Here is a 24,154-nt window from a genome sequence, read left to right as displayed (position 1 = left end):
CTCTGCTCCACCTTCTATCAGTGATAGAAATATTAGAAGGGAGGAGGAGAGGGGGTAGCACACAGATGTTAAATGTGGAGAGAGGGGAAAGTATCTACAGTCTCAAAGAGGGCAGAGAAAACAGGCTACGGGTAAAAGGAAAACACAAGAGAAAAAAGGGCATAATAGAAGCTGTGCTTATATATGAGTGAATAAAGACCCCTGGATACACACAAACCTCACTTCCAGCTTATATTACTGAGAAAGACATGGAAACCTCACATCTAACCAATATTACTAGGAGAGAAATGCGAAACTCCCATCCAGCCTATATTACTGGGAGAAACATGGAAATCTCACATCTAACCTATATTACTCGGAGAGACAAGCAAACCTCCCATCCAACCTTTATCACTGGGAGAGAAATGCAAATCTGGCATCCAGCCTATATTACTGAGAGAGACATGGAAACCTTGCATGTGGCCTATATTACTGGAAGACATGGTAACCGCCCATCCAGCCTTTATCACTGGGAGAGAAATGCAAATCTGGCATCCAGCCTATATTACTGAGAGAGACATGGAAACCTTGCATGTGGCCTATATTACTGGAAGACATGGTAACCGCCCATCCAGCCTTTATAACTGGGAGAGAAATGCAAATCTCGCAACCAGCCTATATTACTGGGAGAGACAAGCAAACCTTGCATTAAGCCTATTACTGGCAGAGACATACTGACCACACATCCAGCCAATATTACTGGGAGAGATGATACACAGACCACACATCCAGCCAATATTACTGGAAAAAAAACTACTTCAAGAGAAAAATCAGAAACTTAGATTAAGCTGCAAACTGTAAATCAGCAGACCTGACAATTAATGAAGAAATGAAGATTGTAGACTGAAATCTAATGCAATTTCTTAACCACCTTCATATGTAAAAGTATTTTTTCCCATATCTAAGGTGTCCATATCCATTAAATAACAGGTATGCAACAGTTAATCGGCTATGCAGACCTTTGTGTCTCCATGATGACAGAAAGCAAACTCAATGTAGTGTGCTCCTGCAGACAGATTCCATCTGTCCCCAGCGTCTGGCTGTGACCTTCTGAATGGATTTTAGCAAGTAATATGGGATCATACGATTGTGAAGCTCCCTCTAATACATTACAGTTAAGTGAACGGTCATATAACGACGTCCTCCTGGGTTAGTGGTCGGCTCTCACCTGCGTTCAGCTCATGCTCCGGAATGCTTAGGAGATTGGAGATTTTGTGCAGCACTCTCCTCATCTCTGGTCCTTCCTTAAACTTGTCCACTTCATGCATTGCTGTGTCATTATCTTCTACTTGGGCCACAAACTTCTCACAGTGATCAAAGAAACGCATTAAAGTATCATTGACCACAGGCTCTCTGCAGGATCCAGCTGTAAAAAGACATAATTAGAGACATCTTACTACTTTTTTTTACCCCCAATATGAAGGACTTTCACTAGTAAAAGGCAATTGCTCTATTAATAACTGATGAGTGACTAGTTCTGTTCTGTTCATTCCATGAATACATTTTCATATATGATAACATTTTTTAAAAATTACATAATGGGCCTTTCCTACTATAACGTGATGTCAAAATGCTAGGATGAGGGTAAGTACAATATCCCATTTCTGACAAAGATATGGCGGAATAAGTAGCATGTATTGAAGTCTGCAAGAAATGCATAAAGAACAGAATTTACTTTGATGCATGTGCATTCAGTTTTTTTTTTTCTTTTGAGTTGGATTACTTTCAATTTTTTTTTATGGATTCCACAAGAACAACCTTGTAGATTGAACATCATAAAAAGTAGTATCCAAATATATTATAAAACACATGCAAAAAAGGTAAAAACATGTAAATATACTGTTAAAGGGGTTGTCTACTACCTGGACAACCCTTTGTGTTTCGATAATTTTCATTGATATTTTTGCACAGCCCTCTTCTAAATAATGTAGTTCCCATTGTAAAATAATAATAATAAAAACAACAACAGATACTCACCTCCTGCATTGGCGCCATTCCAGTGATGTCAGCGCCGAGTCTGCGTGACATTGTTCTTCCATGTGGACTTTATGGAACCGATGAGGTCTTATTTCCCTCAGATGAACCTCGGACAAGTGAAAAAAGTGAGCACACAGCAGCCCAACAGCGGCCACTGATTGTTATGCCATGTGAGCACTGCAGACAATGTCATGCAAACCCCGGGGCTGACATCGCTGGAAATGCACTGGAGGCAAGTATCTGTTATTTTCATGAAGGGGACAATCTAGGTAGAGGACAACCCTTTAAAGTCTAGAACTACTACAACCCCTGGCAAAAATTATGGAATCACTGGGTTCGGAGGATGTTCATTCAGTTGTTTAATGTTGTTCAAAAAAAGGCCATCACAGACATGGCACAAAACTAAAGTCATTTCAAATGGCAACTTTAGGGCTTTAAAAAACACTAAAAGAAATCAAGATTAAAAATGTGGTACTCCGTAAGGGTCATTTTTTTCAGACCAAGCAGAGGGAAAAAAATTATGGAATCACTCAATTCTGAGGAAAAAATTATGGAATCACCCTGTAAATTTTCATTTCCAAAACTAACACCTGCATCAAATTAGGTCTGCTCGTTAGTCTGCATCTAAAAAGGAGTGATCACACCTTGGAGAGCTGTTGCACCAAGTGGACTGACATGAATCATGGCTCCAACACGAGAGATGTCAATTGAAACAAAGGAGTGGATTATCAAACTCTTAAAAGAAGGTAAATCATCACGCAATGTTGCAAAAGATGTTGGTTGTTCACAGTCAGCTGTGTCTAAAATCTGGACCAAATACAAACAACATGGGAAGGTTGTTAAAGGCAAACATACTGGTAGACCAAGGAAGAAATCAAAGCGTCAAGACCGGAAACTTAAAGCAATATGTCTCCAGAACAGGAAATGCACAACAAAAAAAATGAGGAATGAATGGGAGGAAACTGGAGTCAATGTCTGTGACCATACTGTAAGAAACAGCCTAAAGGAAATGGGATTTACATACAGAAAAGCTAAACATAAGCCATCATTAACACCTAAACAGAAAAAAACAAGATTACAATGGGCTAAGGAAAAGCAATCGTGGACTGTGGATGACTGGATGAAAGTCATATTCAGTGATGAATCTTGAATCGGCATTGGGCAAGGTGATGATGCTGGAACTTTTGTTTGGTGCCATTCCAATGAGATTTATAAAGATGATTGCATGAAGAGAACATGCAAATTTCCACAGTCATTGATGATATGGGGCTGCATGTCAGGTAAAGGCACTGGGGAGATGGCTGTCATTACATCTTCAATAAATGCCCAAGTTTACATTGATATTTTGGACAGTTTTCTTATCCCATCAATTAAAAGGATGTTTGGGGATGATGACATCATTTTTCAAGATGATAATGCATCCTGCCATAGAGCAAAAACTGTGAAAACATTCCTTGAAAGAAGACACATAAGATCAATGTCATGGCCTGCAAATAGTCCGGATCTCAATCCAATTGAAAATCTTTGGTGGAAGTTGAAGAAAATGGTCCATGACAAGGCTCCAACCCGCAAAGCTGATCTGGCAACAGCAATCAGAGAAAGTTGGAGCCAGATTGATGAAGAGTACTGTTTGTCACTCATTAAGTCCATGCCTCAGAGACTTCAAGCTGTTATTAAAGCCAGAGGTGGTGCAACAAAATACTAGTATTGGAGTGTTTTTTTGTGTGTTTGCTTTTCATGATTCCATAAGTTTTTCCCTCTGCTTGGTCTGAAAAAAATTACCCTTACTGAGTACCACATTTTTAATCTTGATTTCTTTTAGTGTTTCTTAAAGCTCTAAAGTTGCCATTTGAAATGAATTTAGTTTAGTGCCATGTCTGTGATCTGCTTTTTTTCAACAACATTAAACAACTGAATGAACATCCTCCGAGCACGGTGATTCCATAATTTTTGCCAGGGGTTGTATATACTGCAGTGATATTAGCAGTTTCTTAGTGAGGGTCAATCCAGTGAAATGCACAGAACATGGAGTTCAAAAAGTCTCAGTAGATCAGACATTTACACTAATATATTATATATATATTTTACACATACACAGGCCCAAAATATCTCCTCTGGGCTCATTCCAATAAGGCGATTGAGATCATACCACATTATACTTTCTATCTGTGACTTACTTTCTAATTCGTCTTCATTCGGTAGCGGGAGCTTGAGGTAAGCGTGTGCCAGTCCGTGAATAAAAGCTTTTGTGCTGTCAACGCATCTGTGCTTAGAACTGGTGGTAAAAGACATTTTACATTTATGGAACTTGTCAGAAGTAAACAGTGAAGGAAACAGAGAGGCCAGTCTATAGGCCAGGTTCTTCATGTCCTCCTCTCCTTTCTTCACCAGCTGTCCATCCATCCAGTCATCGTACCACATGTTCCAGCTCCGCAGCTCCTTCACCAGCTCAGAGCTGCTCGCACTTCCTTCGACTAGTCTGTACATTTTCTTCAATTTCTGTATTTGCTTTTTGGTGGGGTATCGTGTCCCATGCCTGATCACGGAGACTATTTGGAGAGGAGTACAAGTATTTGGTAGAAGATCATGTTTCCTTGTAACCATCAATGGATTATCCAGGAGAAAAGGATTGACTTCTTCATATCTGGTCTTGGTCCCAAAAAAAGCCGCTATTTTTGGTGACTCATTGATGACAGAGTCGATCCCACCAGCACTACAGAACCAGGACACTGAGAGAAGAAGGATCTGGGCAGCTTTGGGGACACATTTTTTGTATGTGTACAGTGCAGAAATCATGGTGGAAAAAAGGGGCTGCTGATGTATAAGGGATTGTCGGGATGGGATTTTCTGCAGCTCGCTAAGCCTTCACAGATGTAGTGTGTGGAGAGGAGATCATCTCATCTATCGACAGTCCTACAAGTGAGAACGCAGATAAAAAAATAAAAAAATGAGGAAATCAACACCATAAATAACTATTCATGTTCAAAACCGGATTTGAACATGGTTTAAACCTTTAAAACCCTGTCCGGGGCTGTGAAGCCCCCAAAGCATTTCAGCGGTGGGGACAGAGTTTGGAACATTTGCAGCAGGGTACGTGCTGGAATAAAACTTATTTTTCTCATTCACGCTGCTGTACAATCTGACCTCGGTGATCTGGCACTGTCAGCAGATTTTCAGGGTCAAAACAACTGGCATTACACCCTTTAGGCTACGTCCCCATGATAAGTATTTAGCACATTTTTGATGTTGCAGATTTTATGCACCTATTATGTAAATTCATTTTTTTATTGCATTTTTGAGCAAAGCTTCAACAACTCATCTAAAACGCTCCAAACACTCATTGTGGGCACAGCACCTTAGGCCACGTGCATACTTTGAGTATTTGGTAAGTTTTTTACCTCAGTATTTGTAAGCCAAACCCAGGTGAGGAACAATCAGAGAAAAATATAATAGAAACACGTCACCACTTCTGCATTTATCATCCACTCCTGGTTTTGGCTTACACATACTGATGTAAAAAACACACCAAAAAGTCAACGTGTGTATGTGGTCTTAAAGTTTTACTTACCCCTTTGTCTTACGCCAGGTTCACACAACTGACATTCACAGATGCCCGGCCAGGCAGCAGGATGTCTGATAGGAACTCTACAGCTTCTTATATGCTTATGTGACTGCTGAGTTTGGGTCAAGAGACCTGCGACCGGTCTGGACAAGGTGGTCTGCACCCGTACTATGAATGTTAGGTGTGGGAAACTGGCCTTAATGTCTTAAATTCTCTTACCATCTTCAAGTAGGCTTCAGTAAGGATACTCAGATGGAAACTACTATTGTTAAATTATTGTTTAAATGATGTTTTTTGTTAAATATATATTGTTTTCTACTTGGGCAATTTTTTTGGCTTTTTACATGTCACAACTGTTTAAAAATAAAAAAAAACTTGCAATTTTGACACTGGCTATTGGAGCTTTTTTTTAGACTCCGTAACTTCCTGTTTCAGGAAACAATACATGTATATTACCCTCAATGGTCAGATCCCAACACTATCTTTTCTACTGAAGTATCTAATGTGCAAAGGTCATTGTGACAACAGTTTAAAAAAATAAATAAATACATGTAACCTGATCTAAACTGTTGGTAGTTTTCTGATGATCGCTTCCCTTTAAGTGCTGTAGATATGGACCATGGGAACATAATAAATACAATTTGAATGTGGTGAGCTTACTAACCAACCCCCCAGGGTTTGGAGTTGAGTTCCCAGGTTGGTCCTCCCATTACAATAAACCCAATAAGGCTATGCTCACACGCAGCAATTTTGCTGCGTTTTTTTTTGGACACAATGTAACACCACAGACAATCACTAGATGTGATGTTGTAATGTGACACTGAGATCTCAATGTCACCGGACACCTGACGCCAAAGGTTTACTGACAGCAGCTTGGTGGCAGCTCTCTGCAGGACCCCGCAGTATACAGAGGACGGAATAGGACGACACTGGTATTAGGAGGCACTGCAGACAGTCACACTGTATATAGGGTCACACTGTATATAGGGTCACACTGTATACAGGGTCTGTGCTGGATTACGGGTGAAGCACTGGATGACCTGATAACACCTCTCGCCCTCTCTGTACACCCCAGTCATAGATTTGGGCAGTGTGCAGACCCCCTTCACGTATTACATAACTACCTAGATACTTGCAGTGCAGTAAGGCACGCTAACCAACAGGGGGAGCTATGTCCTATACAAATTCTTGGCCACTCATCACAATGGCACAAAACTACTATTGTTATTTATCCCACTAGAGCTGATGGCCACCACTAGCCCAAGCAGAGCATGGTGGGAAACATGTTATAAATCAGACTGAATGAAGATAATACCTTCCACAACCCCCAGCACACAGCGGCTGCTCAGCGCCACCTCAGCAGTAATGACACACCAGAGCCAGTAACAATCAGCCGCTCACCGCCACGATCCCACTGCTTCTATCACAGCTCTGCAACTTTCTATGGAGAGGCGACGCACATGCGCACACAGAGAGCACAGCTAGTGTCACTACACTTACACCCCAAGCGCATGCGCTTCGAACCCGAGAGCTGACGCCTGCGCGCTTTCATGCACTCGCACATTCAAGTCTGGGAACCTTCTTTGCTGCGCTTTTTTTCCGTACGGATAGATTTCACTGAAGGACTGTGAGGTGCAACGGTAAATTAGTGACGCAAGGAACATGGAGTGCGATTTTTGCTTTGAGGATTCCGTGTTTTCAGAAACCCGAGAGCGAACCAGTCCAAGAGGGCTGTCATATACCGCCAGGCAGTGCGAGCCCCAGGTACGGCATCAGTGGGGCCACAAGGAGGCGGGCCCGGACAGGATATGGTGCTTTCTATACCCTGATGATGATGTATTCTTTTCTTACCAGTGGTTTAATGGAGATGTGAATCAGGATGACCTGGTGGAGGCGCACACCATGCTGAAGTTCAGGGCGGACTTGTCCTACAGGCGGGAGGACTATGAGGTATTTATTTTTCATGCGTTGCTTATATAGCACCATTATATTCCACAGCGCTTCACAGACCTTGTTATCACTGTCCCCATTGGGGCTCACAATCTACATTCCCTATCAGTATGTCTTTGGAGTGTGGGAGGAAACCAGAGAACCCGGAGGAAACCCACGCAAACACGGGGAGAAGATACTAACTCCTTGCAGATGTTGTCCTTTGGTGACATTTAAACCCAGGACCTCAGCGCTGCAAGGCTGCAGTGCTAACCACTGAGCCACCGTACTGCACATAAGATATCTAGTGATATCATTGCTACTAATGGAGACAAGTGTAGAGAAAGATGATAAATCTTCCCAATTCTGCTACTTCTGGCCTGAGGAGTCCAGTGGGTGGTCTTACCCCTGACTGACTGTACAGGGAAAGCCGTCCATCACTGATAATCCTACACAGGAATGGGCAACACCTGAATAATCTGCTAAATCTTTCCCAACCAAACTACCCAGCAAATCCTCTTCTCTGACATGACGCTGCAGCTCAGACACATTTCACTTGGCAATGGCAAGTTAAGTGTCTGAGCTGCGAGCAACATGTGCATATTATAGCGGTATTCACGGGATATGCCATATATTTATTGTAGGAGAGTCCCATTAGTGGGACCTGCATCTATATCAAAGGGAACCTGTCACCAGAAAAAAAGATACTTATTTGCGGATATGGATGGGGGGAGGGGGAGTTAATCAGCAGGTTAACAACATTGTTATGCTGTCCGGCACTTAGCCGAACGGTACGGAGAGAAAAGTAACTTTATTATCCCCCACAGTGTTCAGGTTTCAGTCACAGGGGCAGCGCTGGTTCATTCTCTGCTCTGAACGTACAGAGGAACTGTTGTAACCGCGTCTCCTGCTGACTCTACATTGGGGCTGGTTGTCAGTAAGGGCGTTGTACACTCAGAGCGGTGACTGAACCAGTGCCGATGCCGCCCCCGTGATTGAAACCAGAATGCTGCTGGAATAAAGTTAATTTTTTCCTCGCAGCGCTGCAGATTAACCCCATATCTGCAGGTTAATAGTGGTTTTTTTTTTTTCTGGTGACCGATTCCCTTTAAGACTGGGGCTTATGAGTTGCTGTCAGGGGAGAAGTGGTCGGAGTTCCAATACCAATAATGAGAATTCTGACCACTACTCTACCAGCGACAGCAGTACGTGTCAGGGTCCTGTGTTTGACAGATGCAGGTGTTATTGGTAGGACCATTATTTATAATAAATTTATGGCATGTATTAATAAAATGGGAATACCTCTATTCAAGTTGTGCATCTAGGCTGCAGAATACTGAGTTTGTAATATACTCAATGTCAGCATACTGCACAGTTTCCTAGATACTACACTGTGGCATGTGACCAGGTAGCTCCTGATTTTGGAGCATCTGGACACATCCTGACGTCTTTTCCTATTCTGTTCAGAGACTTATCATAATGTTACAACTGACGCGACACCCAGTCCTTCCAGACCCTACTCCTGACTCTTCCTTCAGCCTCCCCATGCCTGCGTACAATACAAAGCAGTGGCAGGCCGAGCATCCCGCCTGCGCCTTTGGGTCTCGTGGCAGCCTCATGGTATGTGACTGGAAGTGATGATGAAAGAAAGGAGCAGGACACTGAAGAGGGGCGTTTGAGTGTGTGTGATCATGCTGCGTATACTAAGCTGTGGTGAGCATCATACCGTATATATGAGGGGGCTGTGTAGAGCATCATACCGTATATATGAGGGGGCTGTGGAGAGCATCATACCGTATATATAAGGGTGCTGTGGAGAGCATCATACTGTATATATAAGGGGACTGTGGAGCGCATAATACCGTGTATATATAAGGGGGCTGTGGACAGCATCATACCGTATATATAAGGGGACTGTGGAGCGCATCATACCGTATATATAAGGGGGCTGTGGACAGCATCATACCGTATATATAAGGGGGACTGTGGGAGATATCATACTGACGTTTACTGTGTGGTAGAAGGGAAAAGACGGGTTTATTCTTTGGATCTGTATGGTTGAGTGATACCACATTTATATGTATTTTTTATGTTTAAGGAAGCGCCTACTTATGCAACCACATTATTATACTTTATTTTTATTTTTCCACCCCAAAATATTTCGGCTTGTTTTTCAATGAAATTGTACTGATTATAAGTGATATTTAAGGTGGAAAAAGCTCTAATATAATGCTTCTTGGTCATGTTTTTTCTCACAGTATAAAAACCCAGCATTTTAACGGGGATGTGTAGACTTTTTAAATCCAATGTAGACTTACGCATGGAAGGAAACATGCAGCAACAGCATACAGTATGGTTATGGGGTGTATGGTTGCTATGTTAGTCTATTCAAATAGGTATTTAAGATTTAAAATGTGAAATTAAAAAAATATATTATATTTTTTAACCCCTTTCTGACGTGTGACCTAATAGTACGTCATTGTGACCTGGGCCGATTGGACCAATGACGTACTATTAGGTCATGGTCTTTAATGCAGTCCCGCGACTAAAGTCGCGGTGATCGCATTAAATTTCCGGCGCCATCTCACCTCAGGGTAGATGGTGCCGGCATCCCGGGGGGTGTCACAGCCCCCCCGCACCCACGATCGCTGTCATTGGCTGTTCAATTCTTAACAGCCAATCACAGCATTCTCACTGTTCCACTACACAGGTCGGCGAACCAGACTGTGTAGTGGGGTACAACAAGTACATGGGGGGAGTTGATCTCTCTGATCAAGTCCTCCAGCCGTACAGTGCTTTGAGAAAGGCCAAGGTGTGGTACAAGAAGCTGGCCGTGCACATCGTACAGATGGCAATGCACAACGCTTTCCTTCTGTCATAATGTGCAGGTCAGACTTCTGCGTCGTACCTTCACTTCCAGGAGACAGTTATCAAGGCCCTGATATTTGGCAGCGGTGACAGAGCGGGCCCCAGTACTTCCGGAACTGAAGGACCGAGAATTGTACCAGGCCAGCATTTCCCGGGCAGATCCCTCAAGACGCAAAAAAAGGTAAGTCACAAAAGAGGTGCAGAGTGTCTTATAAAAGGGGAATACGCAAGGACACCATTTATCAATGTGACACCTGGCCTGTGCATGAAAGAATGCTTCAAAAAGTACCATACTTCCATGCACTACTAAATTAATTTCTGACGTATGACAACCTGATGAACACTATACAACTGACGTAGTGTTCGTCAGGTTGTCATACGTCAGTTGTGTAGTGTTCGTCAGGTTGTCCTACACAACTGACGTATTACACTACATTATAGAATTCAAAAATCAGCTACCACTTCCAAAAAGGGGGCACTTGTTGGGCATTTCCACTGTTTAGGCACATCAGGGACTCTGAGAACGTGACATGACGCCCACAGACCATTCCATCAAAGTCTGCATTCCAAAGCGTCACTCCTTCCCTTCCGAGCCCTGACATGCGCCCAAACAGTAGTTTTCTCCAACACATGGGGTATCAACGTACTCAGGAGAAACTGGACAACAGATTTTGAGGTCCACTTTCCCCTGTTACCCTTGTGAAAATATTTTTTTAACATTTTTGTGGAAAAAATGTTTTGTTTTTTTTATTTTCACAAGTCAACATTATAATTTTCTGTGAGGCACCTGGGGGTTCAAAGTGTTCACCACACATCTAAATAAGTTCCTTAAGGGGTTTAGTTTCCAAAAACGCGACATGGGGTCCGCTGTCAATATCATCGAGTTTGGCATTGAAAACGTCAAATGGCGCTCCTTCCCTTCCGAGCCCTGCCGTGCGCCCAAACAATGGCTTTCCCCCACATATGAGGTATCAGCATACATACGGCTAAAAGATCGTTTTTGTGGAAAAAAAATGATTTTTGCTCTACATTATAAACTTTTGCAAAACACTTGGGGGTTCAAAGTGCTCACCACACATCGAAATAAGTTCCTTAAGGGGTCTAGTTTCCAAAATGGGGTCACTTGTGGGGGGTTTCCACTGTTAAGGCACATCAGGGGTTCTCTAAACGCGACATAGGGTCCGCTGTGAATTCCAGCGAGTTTGGCATTGAAAACGTCAAATGGCGCTCCTTCACTTCTGAGCCCTGCCGTACACCCAAACAATGGCTTTCCCCCACATATGAGGTATCGGCGTACTCAGGAAAAATTGCACAACAACTTTTGGGGTCCAATTTCTCCTGGTACCCTTGTAAAAATAAAAAATTGGGGTCTAAAATAAAATTTTAGTGAAAAAAAGTAAAATGTTCATTTTTTCCTTTCATATTCAATTAATTGGTGTGAAGGGTTAATAAAGTTCTTGAATGTGGTTTTGAGCACTTTGAGGGGTGCAGTTTTTAGAATGGTGTCACTTTTGGGTATTTTCTGTCATAAAGGCCCCTCAAAGTGACTTCAAATGTGATGTGGTCTCTAAAAAAAAAAAATGTTGGTTTCAAAATTGTGCTGATGTAAAGTAGACATGTGGGAAATGTTATTTATTAACTCTTTTGTGGGACATATCTCTCTGATTTAAGGGAATGAAAATTCAAAGTTTGAAAACTGCAAAATTTTCGCCAAATTTCCGTTTTTTTCACAAACACAAGTGATATCGAAGAAATTTTACCACTATCATGAAGTACAATATGTCACAAAAAAACAGAATCATTGGAATCCGTTGAAGCGTTCCAGAGTAATTTCCTCATAAAGTGACAGTGGTCAGAATTGTAAAAATTGGCCTGGTCATTAACGTGCAAACCACCCTTGGGGGTAAAGGGGTTAAATGAATACGTAAATAATACGACTTTCTGGCCTTTACCATAAAGGAAGATAGGTAGATTCACGTCTATAAAACAAGTGCTTACAAAATCCCACTGTTTTCTAGTGGCGTGTACAGGTCTGATATTGGACTATTTACAACAAGGAAATTTGCAAATAACGTATTTTTTTTACTTCACGCATACTTTATGAGGTAGGTAGTTGTGTTGTAGATTTCTGGAATATCGAGATTTTTAGTTTGTCTCTTTTTAATTACAAAAGAAAGACAAATGAAATGCAAAAAATAATAAAGTTTATGGCTTGTTTGTGTCTCACTTTCTCTGACACACAAGCCTTGGTTTCAGGAGTTTTCTTCAGTAGGAAAATTAGGACAGAGAGGTCTTAGGCTGCGTTCACACATTGCGCTTTTTTGCGCGCGCTTTTTCAAAATACGCAATGTGCCTTGTGTCTGCCAGCAAAGTGAATGGGAAATTCACTTTGCCGTTCAGACACTGTGTGATTTTACGCAGCGCGAAAGCGCAACTGCATAAAGAATTGACATGTCAATTCTTTACGCAGCTGCGTCCTGCGCTTTCTCACTATTGTGCCCTTTATAAGCGCTGGAATTACACAGCGGTGTTCACACACTGCGTAATTCCAGCGCTTTTTTATGGAGGCGCAGGACAAACTATGGATACTTTCCTATCCGATGAATGGGAGAGGCGTCCGGTCCGGTCCTGCGGCTTCCAGCATCTGCCGGTGAAGCGATCAGCTGTTAGCTAACCGGCTTGTAACCGGCCGGTCAGCTGATTTACAAGCCGGTCAGCTGACAGTCAGCTGATCGCTTCACGGCAGATGCTGGAAACCGCGGGACCGGACCGGACGCCTCTCCCATACATCTGATAGGTGAGTATCCATAGTTTTTTTTCTTAGCAGTGTATGTACTGCAGCCAGAAGCTGTCTGTACATACACTGCTAGGGGGACACTCACACACACGACACATAGACACAGACACATACATTACATTATGTACCGGTGTCCATGCTCGTCACACTTCATTTCTCCTGCACCTCCGTAAAAAAATGCAGTGTGTGAATGGAGGTGCTTTTTTTACCTGCGTAAAAAAACGCAGGTAAAAAAAGCAGGAAAATACGCGCGCGTAAAAAAACACAGGGAAATACGCAATGTGTGAATACAGCCTTAACCCCTTAACAACCCTTGCCGTATTAGTACGCACATTTGCGTACCCCCGGTTCAGTGAGGGCTGCTGCGCTGAGCCCGCACTGAACCGAGCACATGTCTGCTGATTCTTACAGCTGACATGTGCCCGCAACAGCCGCGGGTGGAATCGCGATCCACCCGCGGCTGTTTTACACATGTTAAATGCCGCTGTCAATCTCCGACAGCGGCATTTAACGCGCGCTTCCGGGTAGCGCGTCATAAGCCCCGCCCATCGGCGACCCCATCACGTGATCGCGGGTCACCGATGGGTGGGCATGACGACCCAGGGTCTGCAGCAGACGCCTGTGGTTGTCATGATCTGGTCGCTATGAGCGCCACCTAGTGGTCGGCGCTCATAGCACAGGACCATTTCTGCTGCATGCAGGGGATCTGCTCGTCCCCTGTATGTAGCAGAGCCGATCGGACAGTTGCTGCTTCTAGTCTCCTATGGAGACTATTGAAGCATGCAGTAAGTGAAAAAAAAAAAGTTTTTAAAAAAATATGAAAGTTTACATCACCCCCCTTTCGCCCCATTCAAAATAAAATATATATATAAAAAAAAAACCTACATAGACATATTTGGTATCGCCGCGTTCAGAATCGCCCGATCTATCAATATAAAAAAAGAATTAATCCGATCGGTAAACGGCGTAACGATAAAAATATTCTAAACGCCAGAATTACATTTTTTGGACACCGCAAAATTGCAATAACGGGCGATCAAAACATCGGATCTACCGCAAAATGTTATCAATAAAAACATCAGCCCGTCGCGCAAAAAAATAAGCCCTCACCCGGCCCCAGATCACGAAAAATGGAGACGCTACAGGTCTCGGAAAATGGCGCTATTTTATTATTTTTTTTACCAAAGTTTGGAATTTTTTTTCACCACTTAAATATAAAAGAACCTATACATGTTTGGTGTCTATGAACTCGTAATGACCTGGAGAATAATAATGGCAGGTCAGTTTTAGCATTCAGTGAACGTGGTAAAAAAATAAAAATAAAAAACAACTGTGGTATTGCACTTTTTTGCAATTTTACCGCACTTGGAATTTTTTTTCCCATACACGATATGGTAAAACTAGTAATGGCGTTGAAAAGTACAACTCGTCCCGCAAAAAATAAGCCCTCACATGGCCATATTGACCAAAAAATAAAAACGCTATGGCTCTGGGAACAAGGGGAGCAAGAAAATGCAAAAACGGAAAATGCTCCGGGGCTTAAGGGGTTAAACTGCTTCCTTTATCTGCAGTGTGTTAAGTTGAAAAAAAAATGCTGTTACTGCAGTATATCACAGAGCAATCAAGTCACAGTCACACGGAGGTCAGCTTCACGGTGAATTTTCAGTCCGAATACTGTCCGAGACAAAACGTTACAGTACAAAACCAGCACTCAGACCATTTTTGGTTTTCACCAACCAAATTTTCTTTTTGAAAAAAAAAAACAAAAACTCAGCTTGCATGTGTCAGATGAGACTCGCCCGTTCAAGTCTATTGGTGTACAAATAAAAAATCATATTCCACACGCAGCTTCTGTGTAGCATCTTATGTCATATTGCAATTCTTTATACTAGGAAACTGTATTTAGTCTTGTACATTTTTAATAACTGTTGCTGTATGATAAAGGATGGCACACGGATGACAAATGAGAGAAAAATTGTACAGGTTTTCTGGATGAAAATGAAACAATATTTGTGTACACTCGTGTGAGCTTAACCGGACTCTGGATGTCCTGCACCTCCCATTCACTTAAATCTTGGTATTATTATTCACAGTCTGAAACTACCACTCCCATTTTCAGTGTTTTTCAGCGCTGCAGTAGTACACCACAATCAAATTTAGGCTTATTAGTTCCCTATCTGTAATGATGTTTGCCCTTAACCTGTCTCTAGGCTGTAAAATCCTTCCCTGCTCTCATCTTATAGTCGCTGTGGTCCATTTTACATATCATTGTCCAGATGGACAGTACAATAGATAGCCAATGCAGCTGCTGTGACAGGTGGGGTGGTGTTGAAAGATGCACTCCCATCTATACTTTAATTAAATGTGTGTATATGTGCATGTAATATAGTGAGAGAGAGATGTTCAGTTAGGTTTAGGTCAGGGCTCTGGCTGGGCCAGTCAAGAATGGTCACAGAGTTGTTCTGAAGCCACTCCTTTGTTATTTTAGCTGTGTGCTTAGGGTCATTGTATTGTTGGAAGGTGAACCTTCGGCCAAGTCTGAGGTTCAGAGCACTCTGGAAGAGGTTTTCATCCAGAATATCTCTGTACTTGGCCGCATTCTTGTTTCCTTCAATTGCAGCCAGTCATCCTGTCCCTGCAGCTGAAAAACACCCCCATTGCATGATACTTTTCCCCTTCTCCCATGACAGCACCACCTGAGAGAGGGTATCCGCCCACCAAGGACAGGAACCTACTGAATAAAAAGGCGGTACCTCTCTTCCGCATGAGTTTTGGTTCCTGTCCTTGATGGGAGCCTCGCCAGGTGGTACCTCACGTACCTGGACCGTGGATTCCGGGGTCGGTGCAGCCTGGAGGCCGTGGAAGCAGCAGTTGGCCCCTGTTCTCAGCCCGTCTGGCTGCTGCCCGGGTCTGCGTGTAGGGGGGGCTGCCTTCCGGAATCCTCCCCGCGTACAGGTCTGCACCTCACAATGGACTAGACTGAGCGCGCCGGCCGGCAGGTCTTCCGGGTCTGCGCACGTGGGGGTCGCGTCGCACCCTGTGACGGAGCGCGCCGGAAGTCAGGGCTGCGCACGCGCGGGGTGGTGATGCGCCCTATCACGGATTGCGCCGGAAGCCGGGTCTGCGCATGCGCGGGTGGAAGGCCGACATCCCGCTGCAGGCGCGCCGGGTACCGCTGGGCTGCGCACGCGCAGAAGGAGGAGGATCTGCGGTGTAGCGCGCCAGCTGGCCAAGTTTTAAAAAAGAAAAAGGAATTATTAAGGAAAGAGAATGAGCATACTGCCGGAAGGGGAGGAGCCTAAAGGAGGTGGAGCCCTACTGCTTTTTAAGGATGGGGAGCAATCAAGATGGCGGTGTCTGCATCCCCGCCATAATGAATGAGGAGCCGCAGTCACCTGGGCAGCAGCTGTCACCACCGTAGGAGGTACAGCAGCAGCCACAGCCACCAAAGCAGCGCAAGCAGCTTAAGCAACTGGAACATCGAGAATCTTCCCATCACCAAAGCCACAGCAGTGGAGGGCGTACGAGTTATGGCAGAACCGGTCAGAAAAGACCTCGTCAGTCCACCTCCGCCAGATGGGAGCCCTCATGTGAACGGCAACCACCGCCTCCGGTACCCTAGTCTGAACGGCAGTGTAGTGAGTGATCTTCGTGAAAGTCTCACCTTGAGTAATGTGCTTTTCTCTGTTCTCCTCTCTTTTTCTCCTTTCAATTCTTGGGGTGTTAGGAGCCAAAGAAGAGTAGTTCTAAGAGTAAAAACAAGGAGTGTGCTTTATGTAAAGTCAGTCTTCCCACCTCCTACATCAAAAACCTGTGTGCGGACTGTATTCAGAAAACCATAGCGGAAGAGTCCCCCAGGTTTTCTATGGAATTAAAGAATCTGATCCAGACAGAAGTCAGGGATTCTTTAAAAAGCTTAACCTCACGCAGGAAGAAGAAGCAAAAACTAGTTTCCTCAGAATCAGAGGAATCGGTAGAGTCCCGTTTTACAAGAGAACTGCCTTCCTCCTCTAATCTCTCCTCATCATCTTCGGATGATGATGGGGGGGGGGGGGGGGCAGGCCTTGTTTTTCGGTAGATAATAGTGAGAGACTAGTTAAAGCCGTCAGAGTGACTATGGGTATTACTGATACCAAAGTTCCCAGAACAGTCCAGGATGTTATGTTCGGGGGCTTGGACCAAAGGAAGAGACGCACATTCCCGGTTAATGAGAGGATCAGATCGCTTATAGAAAGGGAATGGAAAAAAACTGAGAAGAAGGGTTAGCTGCCTCCCTCCTCTAAGCGGAGATACCCCTTTGAGGAAGAGGATGCGGCTAAATGGGACAAAACCTCTAAGATTGATGTGGCCATTGCAAAGTCCTCAAAAAGATCCACTCTGCCCTTTGAGGATTTAGGAGCCTTGAAAGACCCGCTTGATATAAAAGCGGAGCCTTTCCTTAAACAAGCCTGGGAGTCGTCAGCAGGGGCCCTTAAACTGGCAGTGGCAGCCACCTGCACCGCTAGATCTATGATGATCTAGCTTCAACAGTTGGAAGACCAGATTAGGGGGAATGTCTCGAGGGAGAAGATTTTGTCGGACCTTCCTCTTGTGCAGGGGGCGGCTGCATTACTGGCAGATTCAGTTAGGCTGGCTGCCCGGTCTGCAAATCTCTCTAATGCAGCTCATAGGGCATTATGGCTCAAGAGCTGGCCAGGGGATGTGCAATCAAAGACTAAACTATGCTCAATCCCTTGTGAGGGGGACTTCCTGTTCGGCAAAGGTCTAGATGACATCCTGGATAATGCTGCAGACAAAAAACATGGGTTTCCCATTGTGTCTGGTTCCCAGTTTAAAAGCTCCTTTCGGAAGAGGAAGTACAGTCGCAGTAAAGCTCCCAGAGACCAAGGTAGCTGGAAAGACAGGAATCCGTATAACAGAGGCTTCATGTTCGGGGGTCCCTCCTCCGAGAATAAGAAGGCCCCTAAGTGACAGTTCCCCCCAGGTGGGAGGAAGGTTGTCCCACTTCCTGCCCGCCTGGGAGAAAATTTCATCCAATTCTTGGATCTTGGGGATAATCAGGAGGGAACTCACATTGGAGTTCAAGAGCAGGCCCAGGAACACCGTCAAAATTTCAGCCCCCAGGGGTCTAGCGGAGCAGATAGCCTTACAGCAGGAAGTTCTCTCTCTGCGCGTGAAGGGGGTTCTGGTGGAAACGCCTGCACCCGAGCAAGGAAGAGGATTCTATTTAACTCTCTTCCTAATAAAGAAGCCGGACCGCTCCTTCAGGACCATTGCCAACTTGAAGAAGCTGAACAACCATTTAATCTACAGGCCGTTCAAAATGGAAACAATAAAGTCGGCCATAAGGATGCTATTTCCGGACTGTTATATGTGCGTCCTCGATCTGAAGGACGCCTACTACCACGTCCCGATCTTGGCAGATCATCAACAGTTTCTGAGGGTGGCTGTACAGTTCGGCAAGCACGTAAGGCATTTTCAGTTCGCAGCTCTTCTCTTTGGCATTTCCATGGTGCCGAGAGTCTTCACAAAAATTATCCTGGAGGTCACAGCACATTTGAGGGAAAGAGATATTCTGGTCATCCCTTATCTGGACGACTTCTTAGTAGTGGGCAGATCAAGACAACTCTGTGCTCTAGCCCTGGCGGACGTCATGGCCAGTCTAAAATGTCTGGGTTGGCTGTTAAATTTAGAGAAGTCAAGGCTGGAACCAAAGCGGGTCCAGTCTTTCCTGGGTCTCATTCTGGACTCAGAAAACCAAACCTGTCTTCTACCAGAGGAAAAGAAGCTGAAGATCGGATCCCTAATATCTCGGGTTATCAGCAATCCGACCATGACCCTGAGGAATGCAATGTCTCTGTTGGGTACAATGACATCTTGCATCCCGGCGGTTCAGTGGGCTCAGTACCATTCCAGATGTCTTCAACAGGAGATCCTGGCAGCGGACAGGCGGCTCAAAGGTCGCCTGAATGGGAAAATATCTCTTCCAGAGGTTGTAATCAACTCCCTGGACTGGTGGAGATCTCCAGTCAATCTATCTTTGGGGGTTCCTTGGACCTTCCAGGTGTCGGATACAATTACAACGGACACAAGTGCAGAAGGCTGGGGAGCTCACCTAAGAGATCGTTCTGTACAAGGCCTCTGGTCGGACAGCGACACAAGTCTCTCTTCCAACATGAAGGAGCTGTTGGCAGCCAAAAATGCTCTAATAAAGTTCAGTCCTGTTCTTCGGGGTCATCACATCCGGATAATGTCAGACAGCAGATCGACAGTCGCCTACATCAATCATCGGGGGGGTACCAGGTCTCTCCCTCTGATGTTAGTAGCGGATCAGATCTTCAGGTTTGCCGAGAGTCAGCTGCTCACGCTCTCGGCGCTGCATATAAAAGGAGAAGAGAACGTAAAGGCCGATTTCCTGAGTCGTCACATCTTAAAACAAGGAGAGTGGGAATTGAATCCAGCCATATTTCAGCAGATTGTGGGCCGATGGGGACAGCCCCAAATAGATCTGTTTGCAAACAGACACAATCGAAAGACCGAAATCTTTTGCTCCCTGAATCCAAAAGAGGGGGCATTTGCGGTGGACGCGCTGCAGATTCCTTGGAATTTTACTCTAGCCTATGCCTTTCCCCCTTTAATACTGATCCCTACTATCCTGAGGAAGATCCGAGAGGAAAGGGCGAGGGTTATATTGATCGCCCTATTCTGGCCCAAGAGACCATGGTTCACTTGGATGAAGAGAATGTCCCAAGCAGATCCATGGGTTCTTCCAGACATCCCGGATCTCCTCAGGTTGGGCCCAGTCTGTCATCCCCAAAGATCGGGCCTGCATTTGACAGCCTGGATTTTGAAAGGTCGCTATTGACACAAAGGGGGGTTTTCTCCAGATCTGGTTACTACCCTACTGGCAAGTAGAAAGCCGGTAACAACTAGGATCTATGGTAGAACCTGGGCTAAGTTCCTGTCTACCTCGGGTCAGTCCGCCAAAGGGAGGATTACTATTGAGGCCATACTAGAATTCCTCCAGAAGGGGTTAAGCATGGGACTAGCCACCAGTACTCTTAAGGTACAGGTATCAGCTCTGGGGGCATTATATAATTATGACTTGGCGGCGAATAGGTTGATCATTTAGATTTATTAAAGCTTGTGCCTCCTTGGGACCTTAATTTGGTTCTGTAGGCACTAACCAAACCTCCCTTCGAGCCCTTAGAGGAAGTTTCAGAAAAAATTCTAACTTTAAAGACTGCCCTACTGGTAGCCCTGACATCAGCTCGTAGAGTCAGTGACTTACACGCACTATCTGTTAACCATCCATTCGCTCAAGTATGTACTGATAGGCTGGGTCTGGTCTTAAGATTACTCTATCTTCCGAAGGTAGCCTCCAAATTCCATAGGACTCAAGTAATCACTCTCCCTTCCTTCTATCCTAATCCTAGGTATTCTGAGGAACATAAGCTTCACACCTTAGATGTTAGGAGGGTGTTAGTCCAGTATTTGGAGGTGACAAAAGCCTGGAGGAAGAGTGACGCCTTATTTATATCCTTTCAGGGGGCTAGGAAAGGACTTAAGGTTACAAGAGGGACCATAGCTAGATGGGTCAGGGATACTATTACCTTAGCCTACTCTTCTAGAAATCTGCCGGTTCCAGAGAACCTGAAGGCCCACTCCAACAGAGCGGTAGCTGCTTCCTGGGCTGAGAAGGCGGATGTGCCCATCGACATCATATGTAAGGCGGCAACTTGGTCATCCCCCGCTACATTTTACAAACATTACCGTCTTGACCTTTCCTCTTCTACTGATCTGTCCTTTGGTAGGAAGGTGTTGCAAGCGGTGATCCCTCCCTCTGGTGTCTGATCTCTATAAATCTCTCAGGTGGTGCTGTCATGGGAGAAGGGGAAAAGATCCTAGTTACTTACCGGTAACGGGATTTTACAGAGCCCATGACAGCACCCTGTTATCACTATGGTGTGCACTTTTTAAGGTGTTTATTACAAATGTTGAGGTGGCGGTTATGTATTAACCTGTTTTCGGAGGCCCTCTCATGCTCTGAAACAAAAACTGATGCGGAAGAGAGGTACCGCCTTTTTATTCAGTAGGTTTCTGTCCTTGGTGGGCGGATACCCTCTCTCAGGTGGTGCTGTCATTGGCTCTGTAAAATCCCGTTACCGGTAAGTAACTAGGAACTTTCACAATCATATTTCACTCTTGGGATTGTATTGAGCAGGTGATGAGCAGTGCCTGGTTTTCTCCACACATACCGCTTAGAATTATCACCAATATCACCAAAAAGTTCTATCTTTGTCTCATCAGACCAGAGAATCTTATTTCTCATAGTCTGGAAGTCCTTCATGTGTTTTTGAGCAAACTCTATGCAGGCTTTCATATGTCTTGCACTGAGGAGAGGCTTCCGTCGGGCCACTCTGCCATAAAGGCCTGACTGGTGGAGGGCTGCAGTGATAGTTGACTTTGTGGAACTTTCTCCCATCTCCCTACTGCATCTCTGGAGCTCTTCCACAGTGATCTTGGGGTTCTTCTTTACCTCTCTCACCAAGGCTCTTCTCCCACGATTGCTCAGTTTGGCTGGATAGCCAGGTCTAGGAAGACTTCTGGTGGTCCCAAACTTCTTCCATTTAATGATTATGGAGGCCACTGTGCTTTAGGAACCTTGAGTAATGCAGAAATTCTTTTGTAAACTTGGCCAGATCTGTGCCTTGCCACAATTCTGTCTCTGAGCTCCTTGGGCAGTTCCTTTGAGCTCGAGATTCTCATTTGGTCTGACATGCACTGTGAGCTGTGAGGTCTTATATAGACAGGCGTGTGCCTTTCCAAATCAAGTCCTATCAGTTTAATTAAACACAGCTGGACTCCAATGAAGGAGTAGAACCATCTCAAGGAGAATGACAAGGAAATGGACAGCATGTGACTAAAATATGAGTGTCTCAGCAAAGGGTCTAAATATGACCATGTGATATTTCAGTTTTTCTTTTTTAATAAATATGCAAAAATTTCTACATTTCTGTTTTTTTAAGTCAAGGTGGGGTGCAGAGTGTACTTTAATGAGAATAATGAACTTTTTAGAATTTACCAAATGGCTGCAATGAAACAAAGAGTAAAAAATGTAAAGGGGTCTGAATACTTTCCGTACCCACTGTACTCGTATATGTCCATGGAAAACTAAGTTTAGATAGAGGACATCCTCCTTCAGATGTATTTCACCATTTTATGAGTTTGCTAACAGACTTTACAGGCTTCTTAATATTTGGACCGTTTTTAGAATTTATCCCTTTTTAAGGGCTGATGCCTTGCTGGTGTTTATAAACAGGAATTGCAAATAGAAGAAGCTGTGGCTTTTTTACACTGTGGGGTGTTCAAAAATGATCCATGTTTGGGGAGTATCAGGAGCTGTTCTTTGCTAAATAAAGACTTGACAGCTTTTTACAAGTAGTCCAAAAATTATCCCTTTACTTATTGAGCAGGAACAGGCTAGCTGTTTTCAAAGTGAAGAAGAAATGACTTGTCAGTAAGCAGAGGAAAAACGTATCCCTATTTTTGTATCTGTTCCATTTTTGAGCTGCCTCAGGAGATTACGCTCCCCAGCAGCAGTATACTATTCAACACAATGGACACGTGCATGAGATGTGTGTGGACGTCTAGCAGCAGTGGCACCATCGGAAGCCATGTGGTCTAAAAATATGACAGATACGGCATGGAGATGTCTGGCAGTGTAGGACCAGCAATGGCAGCCCTGGGAGCAGCAGTACAGTATATCACTATAACCATAGTGAGCATCCAGGAGATGTGTGGCTGGCATGGCCGTGCTGTTTCTGTGGCAGAAGCCACATGATATAAAGACAAAGTAGCACTCTGTAGTGCTAAAGCATGGAAACATGAAATACATGGAATTTGAATGTCATTACTGCTTTAGATAATAAGAAAAAATGGAGATGTTTAGCACATAATTTGGCCAATTCATGCAAACTCAGCAGCCAACGACAAGGCACTTTCCGGTTTGCTGGGAACTGATCTGATGTGAATCCTCTGCTAGGCTAAAGCCTGCATTTATGGGTAGCTAGGATCCTGCTGCTATTAAATCTGCCACAGGCTGGAGGGTGGAGCGCTCGGTCAGAGAGACAATATACAAATAGCAAAAAACTGTCACTTCCAAATCTGAAAACTGGTGTGTACAAGTCCACTCTGGAGCGGGGCTGCGCCCACTAGTCGGGTTCTGCCCGGGAGTATGTATAATGCATACAGTACAGACCAAAAGTTTGGACACACCTCATTTAAAGATTTTTCTGTATTTTCATGACTATGAAAATTGTACATTCACACTGAAGGCATCAAAACTATGAATTATCACATGTGGAATTATATACTTAACAAAAAAGTGTGAAACAACTGAAAATATGTCTTATATTCTAGGTGCTTCAAAGTAGCCACCTTTTGCTTTGATGACTGCTTTGCACACTCTTGGCATTCTCTTGATGAGCTTCAAGAGGTAGTCACCGGAAATGTTTTTCACTTCACAGGTGTGCCCTGTCAGGTTTAATAAGTGGGATTTCTTGCCTTATAAATGGGGTTGGGACCATCAGTTGTGTTGTGCAGAAGTCAGGTGGATACACAGCTGATAGTCCTACTGAATAGACTGTTAGCTGCTTTTTTTCTTGCCATAATACAAATTCTAAGTAAAGAAAAACGAGTGGCCATCATTGCTTTAAGAAATGAAGATCAGTCAGTCCGAAAAATTGGGCAAACTTTGAATGTGTCCCCAAGTGCAGTTGCAAAAACCATCAAGCGCTACAAAGAAACTGGCTCACATGAGTACCGCCCCAGGAAAGGAAGACCAAGAGTCACCTCTGCTTCTGAGGATAAGTTTATCCGAGTCACCAGCCTCAGAAATCGCAGGTTAACAGCAGCTCAGATTAGAGACCAGGTCAATGCCACACAGAGTTCTAGCAGCAGACACATCTCTTCAACAACTG

The 24,154-nt window shown here is 44.2% G+C and overlaps 2 protein-coding genes across 6 annotated transcripts in view; one reads left to right on the top strand and one right to left on the bottom strand.

Moving 5' to 3' along the window:
* MINPP1 (multiple inositol-polyphosphate phosphatase 1) overlaps positions 1 to 7,094 on the bottom strand; it is a 75,341-nt gene extending 68,247 nt beyond the window's left edge. The window contains exons 1-3 of one of the 2 annotated variants that reach the window (XM_073685505.1): positions 6,980 to 7,094; positions 4,194 to 4,929; positions 1,208 to 1,405 (exon numbers count right to left, since the gene is read on the bottom strand). In XM_073685505.1, coding sequence (XP_073541606.1) covers positions 1,208 to 1,405; positions 4,194 to 4,812 — 817 coding nt within the window. In that variant the 5' untranslated portion in view covers positions 4,813 to 4,929; positions 6,980 to 7,094. Of the gene's footprint in view, positions 1 to 1,207; positions 1,406 to 4,193; positions 4,930 to 6,893 lie in introns of both variants that reach the window. The other variant, XM_073685504.1, reaches the window with a different exon arrangement.
* LOC141273527 (uncharacterized protein C8orf76-like) overlaps positions 7,084 to 24,154 on the top strand; it is a 71,888-nt gene continuing 54,817 nt past the window's right edge. Inside the window, exons 1-2 of one of the 4 annotated variants that reach the window (XM_073685509.1) lie at positions 7,084 to 7,342; positions 7,433 to 7,528. In XM_073685509.1, the coding sequence (XP_073541610.1) occupies positions 7,241 to 7,342; positions 7,433 to 7,528 (198 nt within the window). In that variant the 5' untranslated portion in view covers positions 7,084 to 7,240. The remainder of the gene's footprint in view (positions 7,343 to 7,432; positions 7,529 to 24,154) is intronic. The other 3 variants (XM_073685507.1, XM_073685506.1, XM_073685508.1) reach the window with 3 other exon arrangements.

Source organism: Phyllobates terribilis, unplaced genomic scaffold (assembly GCF_046119375.1).
Source record: "Phyllobates terribilis strain yellow unplaced genomic scaffold, ASM4611937v1 Scaffold_5__5_contigs__length_657084704, whole genome shotgun sequence".
Classification (NCBI taxonomy): Eukaryota; Metazoa; Chordata; class Amphibia; order Anura; family Dendrobatidae; genus Phyllobates; species Phyllobates terribilis.
Note: the sequence above shows the minus strand (reverse complement) of the source record. Positions and strands in the feature narration are given on the sequence as shown.